The sequence below is a fragment of the Esox lucius genome, chromosome 15, assembly GCF_011004845.1.
Source record: "Esox lucius isolate fEsoLuc1 chromosome 15, fEsoLuc1.pri, whole genome shotgun sequence".
NCBI lineage: Eukaryota > Metazoa > Chordata > Actinopteri > Esociformes > Esocidae > Esox > Esox lucius.
The window spans coordinates 34,539,570-34,560,279 of NC_047583.1; the positions used below are offsets into that span (position 1 = coordinate 34,539,570).

Consider the following 20,710-nt stretch of genomic DNA (forward strand, 5'->3'; position numbering starts at 1 on the left):
TATCCCGGAGGACTCTGGAGACGGTTGCAGTGTACCGACAGACCCGAAGGGCTGCGACCTCTGCTGTGAAAGAGGCAAAACAGCTGGTGTGGGAGGAGTTATAGAGAAGGACTTTCGGTCGGCACCAAGGTGTTTCTGGAAAACCGTCCGCCACCTCAGGAGGGGAAAACGCGGAACTATCCAAGCTGTGCACAGTAAGGATGGGACACTGTTGACCTCAACTCAGGAGGTAATTGGGCGATGGAAGGAACACTTTGAGGAAATCCTAAATCCCAATAACACGCCCTCTATAGTGGAGGCAGAGCTGTAGGCTCATCGTCAATCTCCATGGCAGAATTCACTGAGGTAGTCAAACAACTCCACAGTGGCTAAGCTACGGGGATTGACAAGATCCATCCAGAAATGTTGAAAGCTTTGGGTGTGGAGGGGATATCTTGGATGACACGCCTCTTCAACATTGCGTGGGAGTCGGGGAAAGTGCCTAAGGAGTGGTGGACCGGGGTGGTGGTTCCCCTGTTCAAAAAGGGGGACCAGAGGGTGTGTGCCAATTACAGGGGTATCACACTTCTCAGCCTCCCTGGGAAAGTCTACTCAAAGGTACTGGAAAGGAGGGTTCGGCAGATAGTCGAACCTCAGATTGAAGAGGAACAATGCGGATTCCGTCCTGGTCGCGGAACAACTGACCAGCTCTTTACTCTTGCAAGGATCCTGGAGGGGGCCTGGGAATATGCCCATCCTGTCTACATGTGTTTTGTGGATCTGGAGAAGGCGTATGACCGGGTCCCCCGGGAGATACTGTGGGAGGTGCTGCGGGAGTATGGGGTGAGGAGGTCCCTTCTGAGGGCTATCCAATCCCTGTACGTCCAAAGTGAGAGCTGTGTTCGGGTTCTCTGTAGTAAGTCGGACTAGTTCCGGAGGATGGCCTCCGCCAGGGCTGTGCTTTGTTAATCCTGTTTGTAACTTTTATGGACAGGATATCGAGGCGTAGTCGGGGTGGGGAGGGGTTGCAGTTCGGTGGGCTGGGGATCTCATTGCTGCTTTTTGCAGATTATGTGGTCCTGATGGCATCATCGGTCTGTGACCTTCAGCACTCACTGGACCAGTTCGCAACAGAGTGCAAAGCGGTTGGGATGAGGATTAGCACCTCTAAATCTGAGGCCATGGTTCTCAGCAGGAAACCGATGGAGTGCCAACTCAGGGTAGGGAATGAGGCGTTACCCCAAGTAAAGGAGTTCAAGTATCTCGGGGTCTTGTTTGCGAGTGAGGGGACAATGGAGCGGGAGATTGGCCAGAGAATCGGAGCAGCAGGGGCGGTATTGCATTCGCTTTACCGCACCGTTGGGACAAAAAGAGAGCTGAGCCGGAAGGCAAAGCTCTCGATATACCGGTAAATTTTCCTTCCTACCCTCACCTATGGTCATGAAGGCTGGGTCAGGACCGAAAGAACAAGATCGCGAGTACAAGTGGCTGAAATGGGTTTTTTCTGAAGAATGGCAGGCTTCTCACTTAGGGATAGGGTGAGAAGCTCATCCATCCGTGAGGAACTCGGAGTAGAGCCGCTGCTCCTTTGCGTCGAAAGGAGCCAGTTGAGGTGGTTCGGGCATCTGGTAAGGATGCCCCCAGGACGTCTCCCTAGGGAGGTGTTCCAGGTACGTCCAGCTGGGAGGAGACCTCGGGGTAGGCCCAGAAACTAGGTGGAGAGATTATATTTCGACACTGGCCTGGGAACGCCTAGGGATCCCCCAGTTAGAGCTGGCAAATGTGGCTTGGGAATGGGAAGTTTGGGGTCCCCTGCTGGAGCTGCTGCCCCCGTGACCCAATACCAGATAAGCGGATGAAGATGAGATAAGATGATATTAAAACATTGAATGCTAATTATATTTGGTAACACTATTTAAAGGCCATATCCATAACGCATTATACAGCATTATGTACTCATAATGCAATATAATACAGTATATAATGTAGTATAAGGATAGTTACATACACTCGTAAAGACTCATGAAGATTTGTGATGTTGTATACAAATATACATAATGCATTATATGTTAAATTATAATGAACTATAATGTACAGAAGTATAGTGCTTCTCAAAATGTCCTCAAGAATCATACAGCACTGTGATTCATCTAAAAGAAAGGGGTTGTGATCAAATAATTTTTTCCCTCACTGTATGTTAACCAATTTTGCAGAGATGTGGAAAGGTGCTGAGGTAAATACAACTAGGGAGCTGTTTAATTATGTAGACAAATTTGTCAATAGGTTATATGGTTGATAATTTCTTTGCACAAGCGACAGTGTTGCACATTGGTGTCATTGATTGTGTTTGTGAATGAAACATTTTCAAGTTTTTCTATGAATATGCAGTATGCAACTCCTTCAAATGGATTCCAGATCCATCCCTACTACCAATTCTACAGGTGCTGGTCATAACATTTTAAAGTTGATTTATTTCAGTAATTCCATTAAAAAAGTGAAACTTGTATATTATATTCATTCATTACACACAGACTGATATTTCAAATGTTTATTTCTTTTAATTGTGATGATTATAACTGACAACTAATGAAAATCCTAAATTCAGTATCTCCAAAAATTTGAATATTACTTAAGACCAATACAAAAAAAGGATTTTTAGAAATGTTGGCCAACTGAAAAGTATGAACATGAAAAGTATGAGCATGTACAGCACTCAATACTTAGTTGGGGCTCATTTTGTCTGAATTACTGCAGCAATGCGGCGTAGCATGGAGTCGATCAGTCTGTGGCATTGCTCAGGTGTAATGAGAGCCCTGGTTGCTCTGATAGTGGCCTTTCACCTCTTCTGCATTGTTGGGTCTGGCGTATCGCATCTTCCTCTTCACAATATCCCATAGATTTTCTATAGGGTTAAGGTCAGGCGAGTTTGCTGGCCAATTTCCTGTTGGAAAATGACATCTGCATCTCCATCAAGTTGGTCAGCAGCAGGAAGCATGAAGTGCTCTAAAACATCCTGGTAGACGTCAGCGTTGACCTTGGACCTCAGAAAACACAGTGGACCAACACCAGCAGATGACTGTGGAAACTTTACACTGGACTTCAAGCAACCTGGATTCTGTGCCTCTCCTCTCTTCCTCCAGACTCTGGGACCTTGATTTCCAAAGGAAATTCAAAATGTACTTTCATCAGAGAATATAACTCAGCAGCAGTCCAGTCCTTTTTGTCTTTAGCCCAGGTGAGACGTTTCTGACGCTGTGTCTTGTTCAAGAGTGGCTTGACACAAGGAATGCGACAGCTGAAACCCACGTCTTGCATACGTCTGTGCGTGGTGGTTCTTGAGTCCAGCTGTAGTCCACTCTTTGTGAATCTCCCCCACATTTTTGAATGGGTTTTATTTCACAATCCTCTCCAGGGTGCGGTTATCCCTATTGCTTATACACTTTTTTCTACCTCATCTTTTCCTTCCCTTCGCCTCTCTATTAATGTGCTTGGACACAGAGCTCTGTGAACAGCCAGCCTCTTTAGCTATGACCTTTTGTGTCTTGCCCTCCTTGTGCAAGGTGTCAGTGGTCGTCTTCCCCATGATTGTGTTGCCTACAGAACTAGACTGAGAGACCATTTAAAGGCCTTTGCAGGTGTTTTTAGTTAATTAGCTGATTAGAGTATGGCACCAGGTGACTTCAATATTGAACCTTTGCACAATATTCAAATTTTCTGAGATGCTGAATTTGGGTTTTTTATTAGTTGTCAGTTATAATCATAATAATTCAAAGAAATAAACACTTGAAATATATCAGTCTGTGTGGCATGAATGTATACACTTATTGAATGGAATTACTTTTCGATGATATTCAAATTTTATGACCAGGGCCTGTATATATTTAATGTCCGTCCTGAAATGATGGCCAGTGCACGTTCAGGATGGTGCCTCCTCTGGCCGTGTTTGCTGTGATTCTTCTTTCACTCATAGTGTCACTTTCCATTGACTTAATTAAGTGAAAGCAGGGGGAATGTATGATATGATAATTAATTATGATCGAAAAGAATTGAACAGAGAGCTCAAAGCAAAACAAACTGGTACTTATAGTTACATGAAAAATAAATAAAAATCTGTTTGCATAGTTCTAACGGAGTGTTGGCATCTGTTACGTTTTACACTTTCCGTTTACAGGATTTATTTTTAAGGACTGATCTATTGTCTTCATTGTTCGGAGTTGACATAATACCCAGTGGATGAAAGTCTGATGGACTATTGAACCACACTAATCGTTGTTTTGCATGTATACGTTCAACAGATCAGGACATCCCAACCAATTTTCTGATGATACATCACGTTTCCGACTGGACAACACAACTCAGAGTACCAGCAACATTTTCTGGAAGTATACAACAACAACACTGGTAGAATCTGTTCCAAATCTTCCTGACCAATCACATGGCAGAAAAATGCCAGGGTCAGATCACTTGGCTTCACACCCCATTTCTAGATTAATCATCGACAGCTAGATGAGAGTACAGACCACCTGAGTCCTGAAGGGCTTCACTTACTAGAGGTCAGAGTACCACGAGGTCCCAACACACTGGAAGACACTATTGTGGTGTTAATCTTGAATTAGTGAAGTGCTGGAAACTCACTATTCCACAACACACCTACACTGACTTGTTAGGACAACCAGGCAAGTTGCTGGGTCCACATCACACTGACTACAATAACTTAACATCACTGATACAAGACAGAGAAGACTTAAGACAAGAACTATAGGACACTTGATTGGAAACTAACTTCATTCCTTACAAACAACAAATTTCCTAAATGAACTGATATGGTGATTTCATAAGTATGAAGGTTTGTTTCTCGCAAGACTGGTGGGAGGAACCCTTTTGTTATTGTCGGCATTATAAGGGGTCCTCCGAAAGGATTTTTTTTTCTTCCTTGTAACTGATGAAAAACTCAAAAAGTCCCTGGGAGAAAATGCTGTAACTTGAAAATATAGACCACGTGTGCCTACCACACAGACACTGCCCCAATTCTGTCACCAGGGGCGCTACAGTACACGATTAATTTAGCTAATTTCAAAATTATGGAATTTCCACCCTGTTTGACCTATAGTGCTGCAAATACCGGCATGCAACCTTCTCTGGAAATGGTTTAGAACCCTGCCAGCATTTCCAGAGTCTGAAGCGGGATTGACATTCATCAATAAGCAATTATAAGAAATCAAAAAATATTGAGTTGCATTAGCACAGCCTGTCTGTCCACTGCCTGTGTGCAGACCCCTCTCTTTAAAAAAGAAAAGGATGGTTTGATTGTAAAATATTATAAGATATTTAGTAAAAATAAAAGGTATATTGCTACCATATAATAAACAAATGGAATAAAAGGTAGCACCTCAATCTGCAACATTTATAATTGTTATGGAAACAATATTAACATTCAATACTTGAGCAGAACTCTCATCTCTGAAAGGGTACAGATGTTTTTAATGCCACACTCAAATTGTCTGATCAGTTGCCGCTATCGCACATGCTTGAAGCAGTGATGTATATCTAAAACAGTATAATTTTACATTTTGGTTGAAGATCTCAGAACATGTGGTGCCATAAATATTAGTGGTGTAATGATTTTGATTCTAGTTCGAATATCGAAAATTATTAGGTTTGATTTGAATCTGCAAAATTTAAAAGGAGTTTGTGATTCTATGATCAACCGATCATGTATTGTGGCCTGTTGTTACCACCTCCACCATATCCATGCAAACGGATACAATACGGTTCATGTATAAGAGTTGGCATTCAACTAAACGTTGTAAATTGTGTCTGACTTGCTCACAGAGTTCAGCTATATACAGTTTCTACCCTCATCATCATTCTTCTTCATTACACTTCAGTCACATGCATAGGTGTGTCTGGGTTAATCAGGGGGTTGTCGCCCATTCATCCATTGATGTCATTGCAGTTTCACTGCTATTCATTAGATTAGTTTAAACTTTATTGTCATTTAACAAGTACAAGTACAGTATAACAAAATGCAGTTAGCATCTAACCAGAATTGCAAATAGAAGAGTGCAAAAATGTACAAGTGAAACTATTAAGAACATTGTGTTATAAGTGGGCTGTATAAATGTGTAAATTGAAGGTGCAAGGTGGCATGTGCAACTGAAATGCAAGGATAGGTAGACATGTTCATGTAACAACTGAAAAATAATGTAAATGTTAGAAAATCAGACTTTTCGTATAGTGGTTGAAATAATGATTGCATTCCCCGGCCGTCAAGGGAGAGAATAATTCAATTATTTATTGCATAATTTGATAGTCTATTGTTCATGATGTTACAGACTCAGTCTTCATACACGATGTCCTACGGACTCAATCTCATCTCACGCAATCTCAAAGAAACTTCTGGTCGTACCTCAGCTTTATAGACATCTTAACCTGCAATACACATAAGACCATTGGCTATTTACTGTCAAGCTTTGAATGAACGTGACTTCCTGTGTACGGACAATCAGATGGGCTTTTGTTATCTAAACATAACAAACTCCAACATAAACAACATGTACACAATTTAAAATAATGATTTACAGTAGCTTACATGAAAATATAGAAAAGTCATTTGTCGATTGTATTGATGAAAAACAGTAACGTTTAATATATTTGCTGAATTGATATATGGTGATCGTTGGTATTTCGTTTTGTGATAGATTATTTAGCATAATACATATGTAGAAGCTTAATCTTCAGTAAAATTAGCAGAGAAAATTCTAAAAGAGATGATTGGATGTATATGTGATTTTGTTTTTCTTTCTCGCCTAAGATAAACAGTAATGTGTAATACCTATGTTGAATTGGTAGTTGGCTATTGGTAAAGAATGTCTGGTATTTTGTTTCTTAAATTTACATTTTAGATTTACATTTGATGAGAAAAAGAAGCTCAATCTCTTACTGAAAAATGGTAACGTGTGATACAGTTGTGATCACAAGTTTGCATACCCTGGCAGAAATTGTGAAATTTTGGTATTGATTTGGAAAATATGACTGATCATGCAAAGAAACTGAGCCATGGGGAGCAGAAAAGGACTGTCAAAAGACCTGCATAACAAGGTAATGGAACTTTATAAAAATTGAAAAGGATATAAAAAGACATCCAAAGCCTTGCAAACACCATTTAGTACATTCAGTAACACTTATTAAGAAGTGGAAAGTTCTGGGATCCCTTGATACTAGCCCAGGTCAGGTAGAACAAGAAAGATTTCACAACAGTGACCCTAAGACCAAGGCCAAGTTGACCCTCCAGTGAAAAGGTGAAGGTTCTGGAGTGGCCATCACAGTCTCCTGACCTTAATATCATTGAGCCACTCTGGGGAGATCTCAAACATGCAGTGCATGCAAGACGACCAAAGACTTTGCATGGAGGAATTTGGAGGCATTATGCCAAGACAAATGGGCAACTATACCACCTACAAGAATTCAGGGCCTCATAGACAACTATTACAAAAGACTACACACTGTCATTGATGCAAAAGGGGGCAATACACAGCATTAAGAACTAACAGTATGCAGACCTTTGAACAGAGGTCAGTTCATTTTTTTCATTGTTGACATGTTTTGTTTTACGATTGTGCCATTCTGTTATAACCTACAGTTGAATATGAATCCCATAAGAAATAAAAGACGTGTTTTGCTTGCTCACTTATGTTTTTCTTTACAAGTACATATATTCCCAAGGTTAAGCAAACTTTTGCTCACAACTGTACATATGTTGAATTGTCAAGTAGCCTATATCGTTTGTATTATGTTTCAATAGTAGCCTAATTAAACTGTTAAATTGTCATGGAAATCTTGTATTTCATTTGTAAGTTAATTCAAATACAACCAAAACTATCATTAATCTGGGAGTATCACGCATTCATCCACTGACGTCATGCATTCAGTGAGGGGTGATTAGCGTCATTTGGGTACTATTAAAGGGCTGCCTGGGTACCGTGGGCTGTTGGCCGATTAAGTTGGAAAATAGGGTAGAAAAATAACAGGTAAATAGTTTTCTGTTTGTGAGTTTAGAATTCTGACAACAGAACTCTGTAATACAGGCCAATTTAGGAAAAGTAATGGAAGGAGGAGGGCGTATCAAATAAAAGCTCAAACGCCAATTCTCATAGACATTTGGCAGTCCTAGTGTTAACTCTTTCAGCCCTATGCCTCTGAAGAAGGGTCAAGCTCTTCAGGAGATGTGGAGGATGCATCATCCAGTAAATTTGATCATATCATCAATATTATCTTTGTCGTATCTTTACAATCAAACACACGTCTGTTCGGAGATGGTGTAATCCAACGTCCAAAAATAAGATTATGCTTGATTCGCAATAAGTAATTTCAGTGGTTGGCATTATGCCGCCCATTGAATGGATGCGAGACTCCGGTTCCCTTTACAGATGTTTATTAACACCGTAGAACTAAAGTTCAGGTAGACAAAATAAAAGACAACATCAAATATTGCAATCATTACATAAATAGCATGGCCTAACACGGTAGCTAATGCTAATAAAGAATACAGAGTAATACTGACCACTTTAGCCTGCTTCTCCACCAACGGCAGAGTCATTCCCCAGAGGCAATCTTCACAGTCAAAAAATATGATTCTTCAACTTAGGCACAGTTGTAGCAAACACCACGAAGCATGGAGTAATACCTATTATTTTTTTAAAATAAAAGTATGCATTTCAAATATATTCAAGCGGCTGCATTTACAGGCATCTTGATTAGGTCATGTCATAAATTGACTAGTGATTGACTAGTGAGAGGATAAATAAACCATTAGTTCTGGGTTGAGCAGTTACCCTAATGTTGGCAGAGCTTACTCTTTCAATGGACTTCGGCTCTGGGCTAAGACGAGAAAGTGTTTTCGTCATGGAGAATGACATAATGGTTAATTAACTGTTTCAGGCTATCATTTGTTGAAATCTGTCAATTCATAGGTTGCAGATCGCCACACCTCCATACATTACAGGTGTTTCATATGTAAACAAGGACAGGTGCAGCGTGTTCTAATGTCCACGGATGTATCAGATTTATCAATCTGCGATGACATCTACGTTCATTTCGACCAGGTGTGACAGTTTTGTGAATCACACTTACAGATGATCATAAGTCTCTCCCAACATTCAAATCTGAGACATTTTCTGAGAGGGTTTCATAAATGAGGGCCATTGTGACTGCTCAAAGGTCAGCCCTCTCTTTAAGAGTAGGGTCTAGGGCATTTCCAAATATATGCCAATATATTAAAATATGCAACAAGTTCTGCACATAGTTGGCACCAATTCTAAAAACAAAATACATTGTTAGTTTGAGTGTTTTTTTAAATGTTCTATATTTTTGTTAATTTACAATGTAATTAAATAAAGAATATTTTAATAAAAAGTGTTTTTTATTTACAAAACAAGGACAATAGTCTGAACAACGGTGTAGTCAGCACTGATAATCTAACATCTAGTCAAACCATGACCTAAAAATAAAAAGTCAAATCAAATCAAAGATTTGGACAATCATTACACCCCTAAAAAATATGAAAATGCTAAAAGTATGAAAGGTGTCAGTATCAACAAATATGGATGTCTAGGGTGGTCCTGTGTTCTTAGCTGCTGCCTCCAGTGCACATTTAGCACTGCAGCTTGGTTTGAATCCAACCAACTGCTCTTTCAGAAAAAAGTAAACAGTCTCCACAGTCAATGTACAATTAATATAAATGCCAAAACGGTTATTTCTAAATTGATGTACCAATCTGGCATCAGATAAATGGTTGTTTTATATGAGTAAAGGAAAGATGGAAGTACTGACGGTAGGTCCTCCAGGCGAGAGGCCTCATGTTGGGGATCAAGCAGGTCATAGCCCACCTCATTGTAGATCTCCAGGTAAGAGATGTGGGTGGTATACACCATACTGCTGTCCTGTAGGCAATACAATGATCCATTAAGGTGGTTTTGGTAACACATACTTAATAACACAAGGGATGGCTATATATAACATTCATCAAGATAACGTTTTACATTCAAGAAATTTAACCGACACTCTTTTCCAGAAAAACAGAAGTGAGTTTATACTAAGCAGTTAGGTCTGGAAAAAAATTGAAACTGACACAAGTTTTGTTATATTGGCTGTTTACCAAAATATATTCAAGTTACAATTAAATAATGAATATGGGCTTAAAGTGCAGTCTCTAAGTTTTAATTGGAGGGTATATATATATATATATATACATACACCCCTGAAATATTTGTAAATATTTGTTGCCAGCGGGTAAGACATTAATGGCTGTGTGTTTAGTTATTTTGTGGGGACAACAAATGAACACTGTTATACGAGCTGTACACTCACTACTTTACATTGTAGCAACATTTCATTTCTTCATTGTTGTCACATGAAAAGATATACCAAAACATTTACAAAAATTTGAGGGGTGTATACAGTGAGTGAAAAAAGTATTTGATCCCCTGCTGATTTTGTACATTTGCCCACTGACAAAGAAATGATCAGTCTATAATTTTAATGGTAGGTTTATTTGAATGGTGTGAGACAGAATAACAACAAAAAAATTCAGAAAAACCTTTATAAAAAATATATATATAAATTGATTTGCATTTTAATGAGTGAAATAAGTATTCGACCCCTCTGCAAAACATGACTTAGTACTTGGTGGCAAAAGCCTTGTTGGCAATCACAGAGGTAAGATGTTTCTTGTAGTTGGCCACCAGGTTTGCACACATCTCAGGAAGGATTTGTCCCACACCTCTTTGCAGATCTTCTCCAAGTCATTAAGGTTTCGAGGCTGACGTTTGACAACTCGAACCTTCAGCTCCCTCCACAGATTTTCTATGGGTTTATGGTCCAGAGACTGGCTAGGTCACTCCAGGACATTAATATACTTCTTCCTTTGTTGCCTTGGTCATGTGTTTTGGGTAATTTTTATGCTGGAATACTCATCCACGACCCATTTTCAATGCCCTGGCTGAGGAAAGGAGGTTCTCACCCAAGATTTGACGGTACATGGCCCCGTCCATCGTCCATTTGATGCTGTGAAGTTGTCATGTCTCCTTAGCAGAAAAACACCCTCAAAGCATAATGTTTCCACCTCCATTTTTGACAGTGGGGATGGCAGCATTCCTTCTCCTCCAAACACGGCAAGTTGAGTTGATGCCAAATAGCTTGATTATGTTCTCATCTGACCACATAACCATCTCCCATTCCTCCTCTGAATCATTCAAATGGTCATTGGCAAACTTCAGATGGGCCTGGAGATGCACTGGCTTGAGCAGGGGGACCTTGCGTGCGCTGCAGGATTTTAATCCATGACGGCATTGTGTTTTTATTGGTTTTCTTTGAGACTGTGGTCCCAGCTCTCTACAGGTCATTGACCAGGTCCTGCCTGTAGTTCTGGGCTGATTCCTCACCTTCCTCATGATCATTGGTGCCCTACGAGGTAAGATCTTGCATGGAGCCCCAGACCGAGGGAGATTGACCGTCATCTGGTATTTATGGACTTCGGCTCTGAGCCGAAGTCCATAAATACTTATGTCATTCAATAAAATGCTAATTAATTATTTAAAAATCATACAATGTGATTTTCTGGATTTTAGATTACGTCGCTCACAGTTGAAGTGTTCCTATGATAAAAATTACAGGCCTCTACATGCGTTGTAAGTAGGAAAACCTGCAAAATCGGCAGTGTATCAAATACTTTCTCCTCACTGTATATATATATATATGTCTACCCACTGCACACCTGCCGTTATTGGTCAACTAACGTGAATAGCATGATAGTGATTTTTTTTCTTTGCAAAGGTTGGACATAATTTTGCGTCTTCTGCATTTATTCTCCGGTAAATAATACTACTGTGAAATGTGAAACTGCAGAACAGAATTGTTTTTTAATTTGGTATTGAAGTATCAATTCTCATGACAACCGCATTTTACTTTACGTTACAAGACCTATGGTCTATCCTAGTGAAAATTCAGGAGGCAACCATAACACATTCTTCACACAATGTTAATGAAACATATAGGATATAAGACCTGAACTTCCTTTAAAGATCAAAGGCATTACTCACAAAACACCACTAGGAGGACTCCTAAACAGCACTAAAAGTTCCTAGCTAAGAGTTTCCTTTTAAAATCTATTCACAAAGCTGCTAAGACCAACTTTTACTAAGGAATGCAGAGAAGTCTTAAGAGAAATGGTGGGGTTAACCCCGTTGCTATGGATGATGTCGTGTTCCACGAACAAGCTTACATACTATGCCCACAGTGAATGGCTGATAGGGGAGGGTTCTTTGTCAGTGAATTGATCATAGCAATACTGTAGAAGAATGTGTCGAGTTGCCATCTTGAAATAAAGATGTGAACATTTTAATCTAGGCTAAGCGTCACTGATTAAACATAAAACCAAAAATGATATACTAACTAGTCAAGATATGTTCAACTAATTGTGAGTCTCATACATGTCTGGCAGCTCGTAAAGAAATGTGCATTAATCTTTTGACGGTGCAATAATTTGTGCAATTATGTGTCCCACCACCAACTACACCAGGTGGTTGAGCTATGTCCATGAAGTCGGCTTTGTTTCACACCCATTTTTTTTAAGAGTTACTCCTATAACAGTAGGAGCTACTTTTAGCCTTAAGATCTTTTGTGAATATGACCCCAGATGTATAAAGGGAAACACCACCACTTTTCCTCCAACTTGTTTGTTATTGCTTTTCTTTGGTTGACAAAAACAGAGAAGGGCATTTGGCGGTGTGGTAATATGCATATGCTGTTGTTGTATATAACACAATATGTACTTCTTGCACAAGTCATGGAGTGAAAAAAAATAAACACATTCACTGGAAAAAATTTAATTCGTTAGTTGTCTCATCCCACAATCTTTTGACAGATGGCTACTGTGTCAAATGTGTATTACCTGTCCAAAAGAGACTAAAATACAATACACTTACATTTGGAAGTTTTACATCGCAGCACAGCTGTTTTTGTGTAGCGTAAATGTGTTGAGTAAGTCACACGACTGACCTGGCTAAAGTGCTGGTACAAGTAGGACAGCATGCGAGGGATGATGCCCCGGTCACTGTAGCGCTCAGCTCCTCCCGTGATGGTGAACGTCTTTCCGCTGCCCGTCTGGCCATAGGCAAAGATGGTACCATTGTAACCCAACAACACACTATACGGACAGACCAAGAACAAGGTGTCAACACAATGAAGTTACAAAGAAAAATAGAGGAAATTGCCTGCAAAAAATAACAATGGTTTCCATGCAGCCTTTTAAAATAGCTAATTCTCCTACATAATGAGAATAATATGTCATACTTTCACCTTACACTGCTCAGATCACCAGGATAAATAAGTTAATCAGATGAGGCGTTATCAATTTCCACACAAACAACTTCAGGAATTCAGACATGTTGGTTTAAGTGGCGGAAAGGGAGGGACCAGCACTGTTAAATCAACGTTAACCAACCGTTAAAAGGAAAAACCACCCAAAACTCCCAGAAACTTGACAAAATTGAAGTTGACACTATAAGTCCAGAGGAAAAGACTGTCCTGAATGACAGACATACACTCACCTAAAGGATTATTAGGAACACCTGTTCAATTTCTCATTAATGCAAATCAACCAATCACATGGCAGTTGCTTCAATGCATTTAGGGGTGTGGTCCTGGTCAAGACAATCTCCTGAACTCCAAACTGAATGTCAGAATGGGAAAGAAAGGTGACTTAAGCAATTTTGAGCGTGGCATGGTTGTTGGTGCCAGACGGGCCGGTCTGAGTATTTCACAATCTGCTCAGTTACTGGGATTTTCACGCACAACCATTTCTAGGGTTTACAAAGAATGGTGTGAAAAGGGAAAAACACCCAGTATGCGGCAGTCCTGTGGGCGAAAATGCCTTGTTGATGCTAGAGGTCAGAGGAGAATGGGCTGACTGATTCAAGCTGATAGAAGAGCAACTTTGACTGAAATAACCACTTGTTACAACCGAGGTATGCAGCTTTCAGCACCTTGTTGAATCAATGCCATGTAGAATTAAGGCAGTTCTGAAGGCGAAAGGGGGTCAAACACAGTATTAGTATGGTGTTCCTAATAATCCTTTAGGTGAGTGTAGAAGGCCACAGCTAAACTGATCGGCTGGTGAGCAGGAATGTCTTGTTTGTCTTGAATGAGAGGGCCCAAACCCAACCAGTAGAGGTTTGTGTCTCATTAGTGTCTTAGTGAGATTCTTATATGTTTTGACATTCAATGACAATGCACGTGCAAAAGAGAGCCATGGCAAGGAAACCATTTTCAGGAGACCTGAACCTGTACTTGAGTGAAATTCGCATCCAAAATAGGTCTGTGGGAAGAGAGGATGAAATCTTGGTATTCATAGTTGGACCACACTAAATGACTAAAGCCAGTCAAATCGGTGTTGATCAAAGGTTAGGAAACATTTTGTACTCCACATTATGTAAATTTTAAGCACACAGTCAGTTTTTTTTTATTTTAAGTACCTAAAATCTTTCCTAATTATAAGTGCCCAAAAATCATATTTTTCTAAAAGGCCACTTACCAAAAGTTATCCCAGAATGCACATTGTAATTTTTCCAAACCATCCATTATTCAACTCTGTCCCAGTCTTTAATTAGCATTCTTAATATCATCCAAATTCATTAATGGAAACCTGTCATACCCCTACAGCAAAACTGCATTGCAAGCGGAAAAATACTAGAAAAACACTTCAAACAACATTCAGTAATCAGTCGCAGTAGCATTGATAGCAGAATTTGGTTTTGAATGACAATTCAAACGGGCACTAGCGAACTATTTCCTATAGCCACCCAACAAAGCTTCTGTTCTTTGGCAATGACGTCATTGGGGTGGGTGTGAACTAGGGCTGCACTATATGTCGTTTCAGCATTGACATTGCAATGTACGCAACCACAATAGTCACATCGCAGAACGTGCGATTTAGTGAGGTAAACATATATCAGTCTACAATAAAAAAAAAAATTAATGGAAAAACAGCATTTTATCTGTTATAATGTCATTTACTCAGATTTATGGGTTATTTGATACACAGTTTATTATTATTATTATTATTATTCTAAACACGGTTCGTTGCTGCACTTAGTTGACATGCATGCTCTGCTTGCGCGTGACGAAATGATGAGTGAGGAAAAGGCAAAAAAGACAGAAATTGAGAATTTGGTTGCAAAAAGAAATGCATTGTTAGTTACATGGAAATATTTTGGCTACAGACATGATGATGTTGACCAAAAACAGGTACTTTGTCAAGATTGCCTTGCAATTGCTGCCACATCACGACCAATTTGTTCGATCATTTAAGGTGGGACCACAAATCTTCGTATGACGAGTGCAAAGCATCTCAATGCCCTCCAAAGCAAAAATCTATTTTGGATGCATTTGCCAGTATTACACTAGAGAGGTTCCAAACGGCAGAGAGAAATCACTGATTCAATTCAACAACAGACTTGTGGTCCAGCCAGACAACGGAGCCCTACATAAGTCTGACCGTACAGTTTATTAATGAGGACTTTCACCTAAAAAGTCGCTGTTTGCAAACCGCATTTTCCCAGAGGATCATACAAGTGAGAACATCGAAACAGGGATGAGAGAAGCTTTAGCTGATTGGGGCCTAGATGAGAGTAGTCTAGTCTGTATTACAACATACAATACCGTGAATATGGTGAAGGCTGCACCTGAACATGAGGACCAGATTGCAGTGCTTTGGCCACAGACTGCATCTTGCAGTTGATAAGTTATGCCCAATTGCGCACTCTTTTTTTACTACTGTTGCTATACTATTACATATTATTACCTAGCAACCTGTTCTGAAATATAACATTTTTCAAGAGTTTCATAAATTTTTATTGTAGAGGATGGAGCTGGGGAAGAATGAAGGATACATACTGTCAGGCTGATAGCCAAAGCTCTTTCTGAAGACATCCTGTATTTTTTCATATCGCAATATATATATGGCAGAAAAACAAAGTATCGCAATGTCAGTTATTTCCAATATCATGCAACCCTAGTGTGAACTTCAACCTCCAGAAGCTGGGTGAGGTGAGAGTTTCTCTAGCTGGCCCATTATTGTGAATATCATCGGTGGACTTCAGTTTTATTTTTATCATTTTGGAAAATGCCGCGATCGTGTTTTGTTTGCAAAGAAAGGCACAAGTGACCTGGGAGAGGAGACTTGGTGTATCACTCGTTGCCATATCTTAATCCAGAGTTGTGTAAAATATGGCTTATTATTCAGACAATGCTTTTTCACCTTCTCAATCCTGTACACTTTTATCATGCATTTAGAGTGTCTTCCCCCATATATACCATTTAAATAGTCCTACAACTATATTTTCTACTCCAAGACCATATGTTATGTGGTTCTATAAACACAGGCTTCTACCACATCTCTGGACTATTGCTGTACTATCAGGCATTGATTTTCCAGTGTCCCTTCTCCCTACAGTAGGAACAAACATCCGGATCACCTTAGGCATATGAACAAAGCCTGTCCTTTAGAGTCCAGTAAGCAGACTCAATTCCACCCCACAATCTATATCTTCTTCCCAACTGCGGATTGCCCTCACAATCTTCTGGGTACGAGCAATTCTCAAACAGGGATTGAACTGGGATTTTTTTTTTATTTTTTTGGCCAGTTTGAGTTTTCTGACTCCCAGCAGTGCACAAAGGATTCTGTCCCGGGTCCCGGGTCACAACACCATCTGATTGTTGTGGAAATCATTGCAAATTATGGAGAAAAGTGTCAATACTGAAATGTAACCTCCATTCATACAGCAATTGCAGGAAACAGTTAGGCTCAGATCCAACACATTGAATGATGTCCGGACCCTGGCAAAATAGGAGTCATCATAGGGGGTCGCCCCACTTCACCCAGGGAACCAAATGACCATTGAAAATTATCCTATCAAGACAGATGGGCTATATACTTATAGAACAAAGAACAGAAACAACAAAGATCTTTTCAATAGATTAACAGAGAGCACCATGTTCTGCTAATGACTTACAGATGTGAGACATGAACAAATAAACAAAGGCCAAAAAAAGGCCAAATTGCATCTCCCACACTACATGCCCAGATCATTGGATGTTCAGAAGAAATTTAAATTGAAAAATAATTCCTCTAATAAAAAAGATTTTGTGCCAATGATCACAAGATTAATTTATAATGCATTGCTTGGGTAGCAATGATTTCCAAAGTTTTTCATAGGTTTGAATGAGGTAATGTATTTCCCTGACCTTTTAATAAAATGATCATATTGTTGAAATTATAATTCCCAGTTCATATAATTACACGACTATTGATTTTACGTATGCTAATTAGCGTAATTACCGTTAATAAACTATTAGGCCGTATCTTCTAAACCGTTCAAGCTACAGACACGAAATCAGCTTTGTAACACCTGTTTATGATATCCCTACTTCAAAATAGGAATAGTTTTTGATTTTACATATGCTAATTTACGTAATTAGTGTTAATTAACTACTAGGCTGTATCTTTTGAACCCTTCGAGGTATCGACACGAAACTGACTTTCATTCAGAAGTTTAGACTGTTCCCATTGTATATAATGACACATATATTGATTTAACATATGCTAATTAGCGTATTACACTATATCTTTTGAACCCTTTGATCTACAGACACAAAACCAACTATTTTTCACACGTTTAGGCTATCCCACTGCAAATTATGAGACGGTAATTGAATTACGTATGCTAATTAGCATAATTAACATTAATGAACTATTGCTATATATATGCTAATGATAATTAGCATAATAAGCATTCATTAGCCATAAGGCTGTGTCTTTTGAACTTGTTCGAGCTACAGACACAAAACTGACTCTCATTCAAAAGTTTAGACTGTTCCCAGTTAATATAATGACAAGTTTATTGATTTGACGTATACTTATTTGCATTAATTAACTATTAGGCTGTATCTTTTCAACTGTTCAAGCTGCAGACAACTTTGTTTTACACGTTTAGCCATCCCCACTTATAATTATGAAACATTTATACATTTTAATTATCGTAATTAGATACACTAAAAGAAACAGCCTAATGTATCTATTCAACTATTTGAGGTACAGACACGAAACCAACATTGGTACACCTGTTTAGGCAATCCCTACTTCAAATTAGTAAACATTTATCTGTTTTACATATGCTAATTAGCATAATTAGCGATAATTAACTATTTGGCTGTATCTTTTGGACCGTTCGTGCTATGGACAGGAAACCAACTTGGTTTTACACGTTTACACTTTCCCCAGTTCATATGATTAAACTTTTATTGATTGGGCATATGCTAATTAGCGTAAATAGCGTAACCTAACTATTAGGCTGCATATTTTGAACTGTTCAAGCTACAGACACCAGACCTGTTATTGGTAACATGTATGTATTGCTAAGTACCAAGAACAACAGATTCTCTTGAACTGTAAAAAAATGCAGACTCAAAACCTTTCGATAGGTAAACACTATTTCGAACCATAAATCAGTTAACAAGCAAACCACATTTTCTCCAGGAAATGTACTTCACTAGATATTATTATAATATAAGTCCATTTTCAGAGGTCAATAGCTTGGTCGCTTCTTAGTGAAAACTATTTTAAATGTGCGTAATTGTAGACAAAGGAGGCCTGACGGGCCATTATAGTACCTATACACCACATGGTGGCACTGTAGTACTTAGTCAAAATTGAAAAAATGATATTCATATCTCATGAGCCAAATGTTGTAGAATCATGCAACCAAGTTCCAGATATGCCCCTTCTCATGCTGACCAAAACAGTCTCTGTTGTCATAAAATCCGCATTATTGGATTTTCCGCCATTTAGAATTTCATGAAAAACACCTAAACAACATCTACTCCTAGACCACTGAACTGATTTGTATGCTGTTTGGTGGAAAGGACCTTTGGTCCATCATCTTTAAAAGATATATGAAGACAGTTGATACCTCAAACAGTATGGACGCAATCAGAGAATGAAATTGAGGTGGGCGGGGCTCTGATTTTAAAAGGTCATAAATTCCCCATTTGGAATATCCGAGAGCTACCAAACATAACACACCCGTAAACATCTCTGCCAGGAATGGACATCAGAGGTTGCTTACTGAAAGACCTTATGAGCGTGCAATAGACGTCATCGATGTTTTGCATTTTGCAGTCCTCTGTGGCCACTGAACGGATTGCCATGCCGTTTGCTGTGAGTGATCTTTGGACCATGTTCTTGAAAAGTTCAATAAGGAAAGGTCTTACCTCAAACTACGCAGCTGCAATTCACAATTGAAATGGAAGTAGGTGTCGCCCTAATTTAATAAGACCAAATGGAATATTCCAGCGCAACACAGTCTGCTATACTGGTAAAGACCTAGGCTAGGGTTGAACATTCAAAGGCACTGCTAGCCCTCATAGTGGAGCTATAAACATCACAGATGTTAGGAAATTCCCCTAAAATTTGCCAAATAACTTCGAGACAAAGCCCTGTACAAGATAATTTCTTCCAAATGATGGACTTTTCTTGCTCCTTTACATTTGAAATTTTTTGCTCACTTACACACGGTTCACAACTTGTTGGTTTTTCAATGTTAAACTGAGTTTATACTGCAACTGCTGCCAAAAGCATCTGATTACAACAACAGGGAATCACCCACTGCATTTGCTCCATTTATCATTGTAACATTGTGTCCTTAAATAGACAGATGGACATTTTTATCTGTGACATTTTGGGTAAAGACTAAAAATAAATTGATCAATAGGACTTCCTTCTTAAACAAATACATTTCATCTTTAAGAAACATTACACATAATTCATTATTTGTGATTCATGGTGTAATAACACCATGTTATCTTTCAGAAAGAGAGTGTAAATGCTAAACATTTATTCTGGCAAAATTTTTAATAGTAAATGTTTTATATCAGTTGAGCATGCAGATTACTTTTCTACTGCCAGATCGTACACAGTACATTTTCAGACACTAAATCTATCCTTCAAGTTAGTGGTCCTACCTGTCTGCCACTGGTTTGGCAATGGCCGCAAATATGTCCTCCTGCTTGACTGTTTGATCAAAAACCTGTTGGAACCTGAAGAGAAAAAGAAGAATTAAGAAGTTTCCATACACAAGAGCTTAAAAAGTCGACTGCCACGCTACATATGACTTCTGACAGCACACTGCACTTGCATGGCTGGGTTCATATTCAATATTTTTCATTGTTTAATATTTGTTAAAACTATTAGAAATATGTCATGCTGTAACTGTAAGGCTAATACAGAATTCTGTCTACTTGCTCCTAGTTTTCTGCCACCACAATGCATACACAACTGCAGTGATTTAACCGTGACGTCCACTCCAAATTGGTCTACAGTCCTGAAAAGGGATTCAATCAATATATAATAACTTTAAAACTAGCAAAAAATTTGGCGAGCCGTTATCTTATAAAATGAATCAGGATGAGTAAAGCTGAGAACTCTACATCATTGGAATTTATAGTCTCTTCTTTCTTCTTTCACTCAAAATATACAATTTAATTTCATCAAGCTAAGACATTTTTGAAAAACTAGACATTAATAATATAACCAACATACACTCCAACATACTGCATCAGTCTTTTTTTCTATGTACTGATATCAAGTGATATCCTATTTACAGTTATGCTCATAGGT

General features: G+C 39.0%; 1 protein-coding gene across 3 annotated transcripts in view; it reads right to left on the reverse strand.

Moving 5' to 3' along the window:
• The window catches only part of kif6 (kinesin family member 6), a 273,774-nt gene that overhangs the window by 233,215 nt on the left and 19,849 nt on the right, over positions 1-20,710 (reverse strand). For all 3 annotated transcript variants that reach the window (XM_020044540.1, XM_029125384.2, XM_013131828.4), the window contains exons 3-5: positions 20,056-20,130; positions 13,036-13,183; positions 9,811-9,920 (exon numbers count right to left, since the gene is read on the reverse strand). In XM_020044540.1, coding sequence (XP_019900099.1) covers positions 9,811-9,920; positions 13,036-13,183; positions 20,056-20,130 — 333 coding nt within the window. The remainder of the gene's footprint in view (positions 1-9,810; positions 9,921-13,035; positions 13,184-20,055; positions 20,131-20,710) is intronic.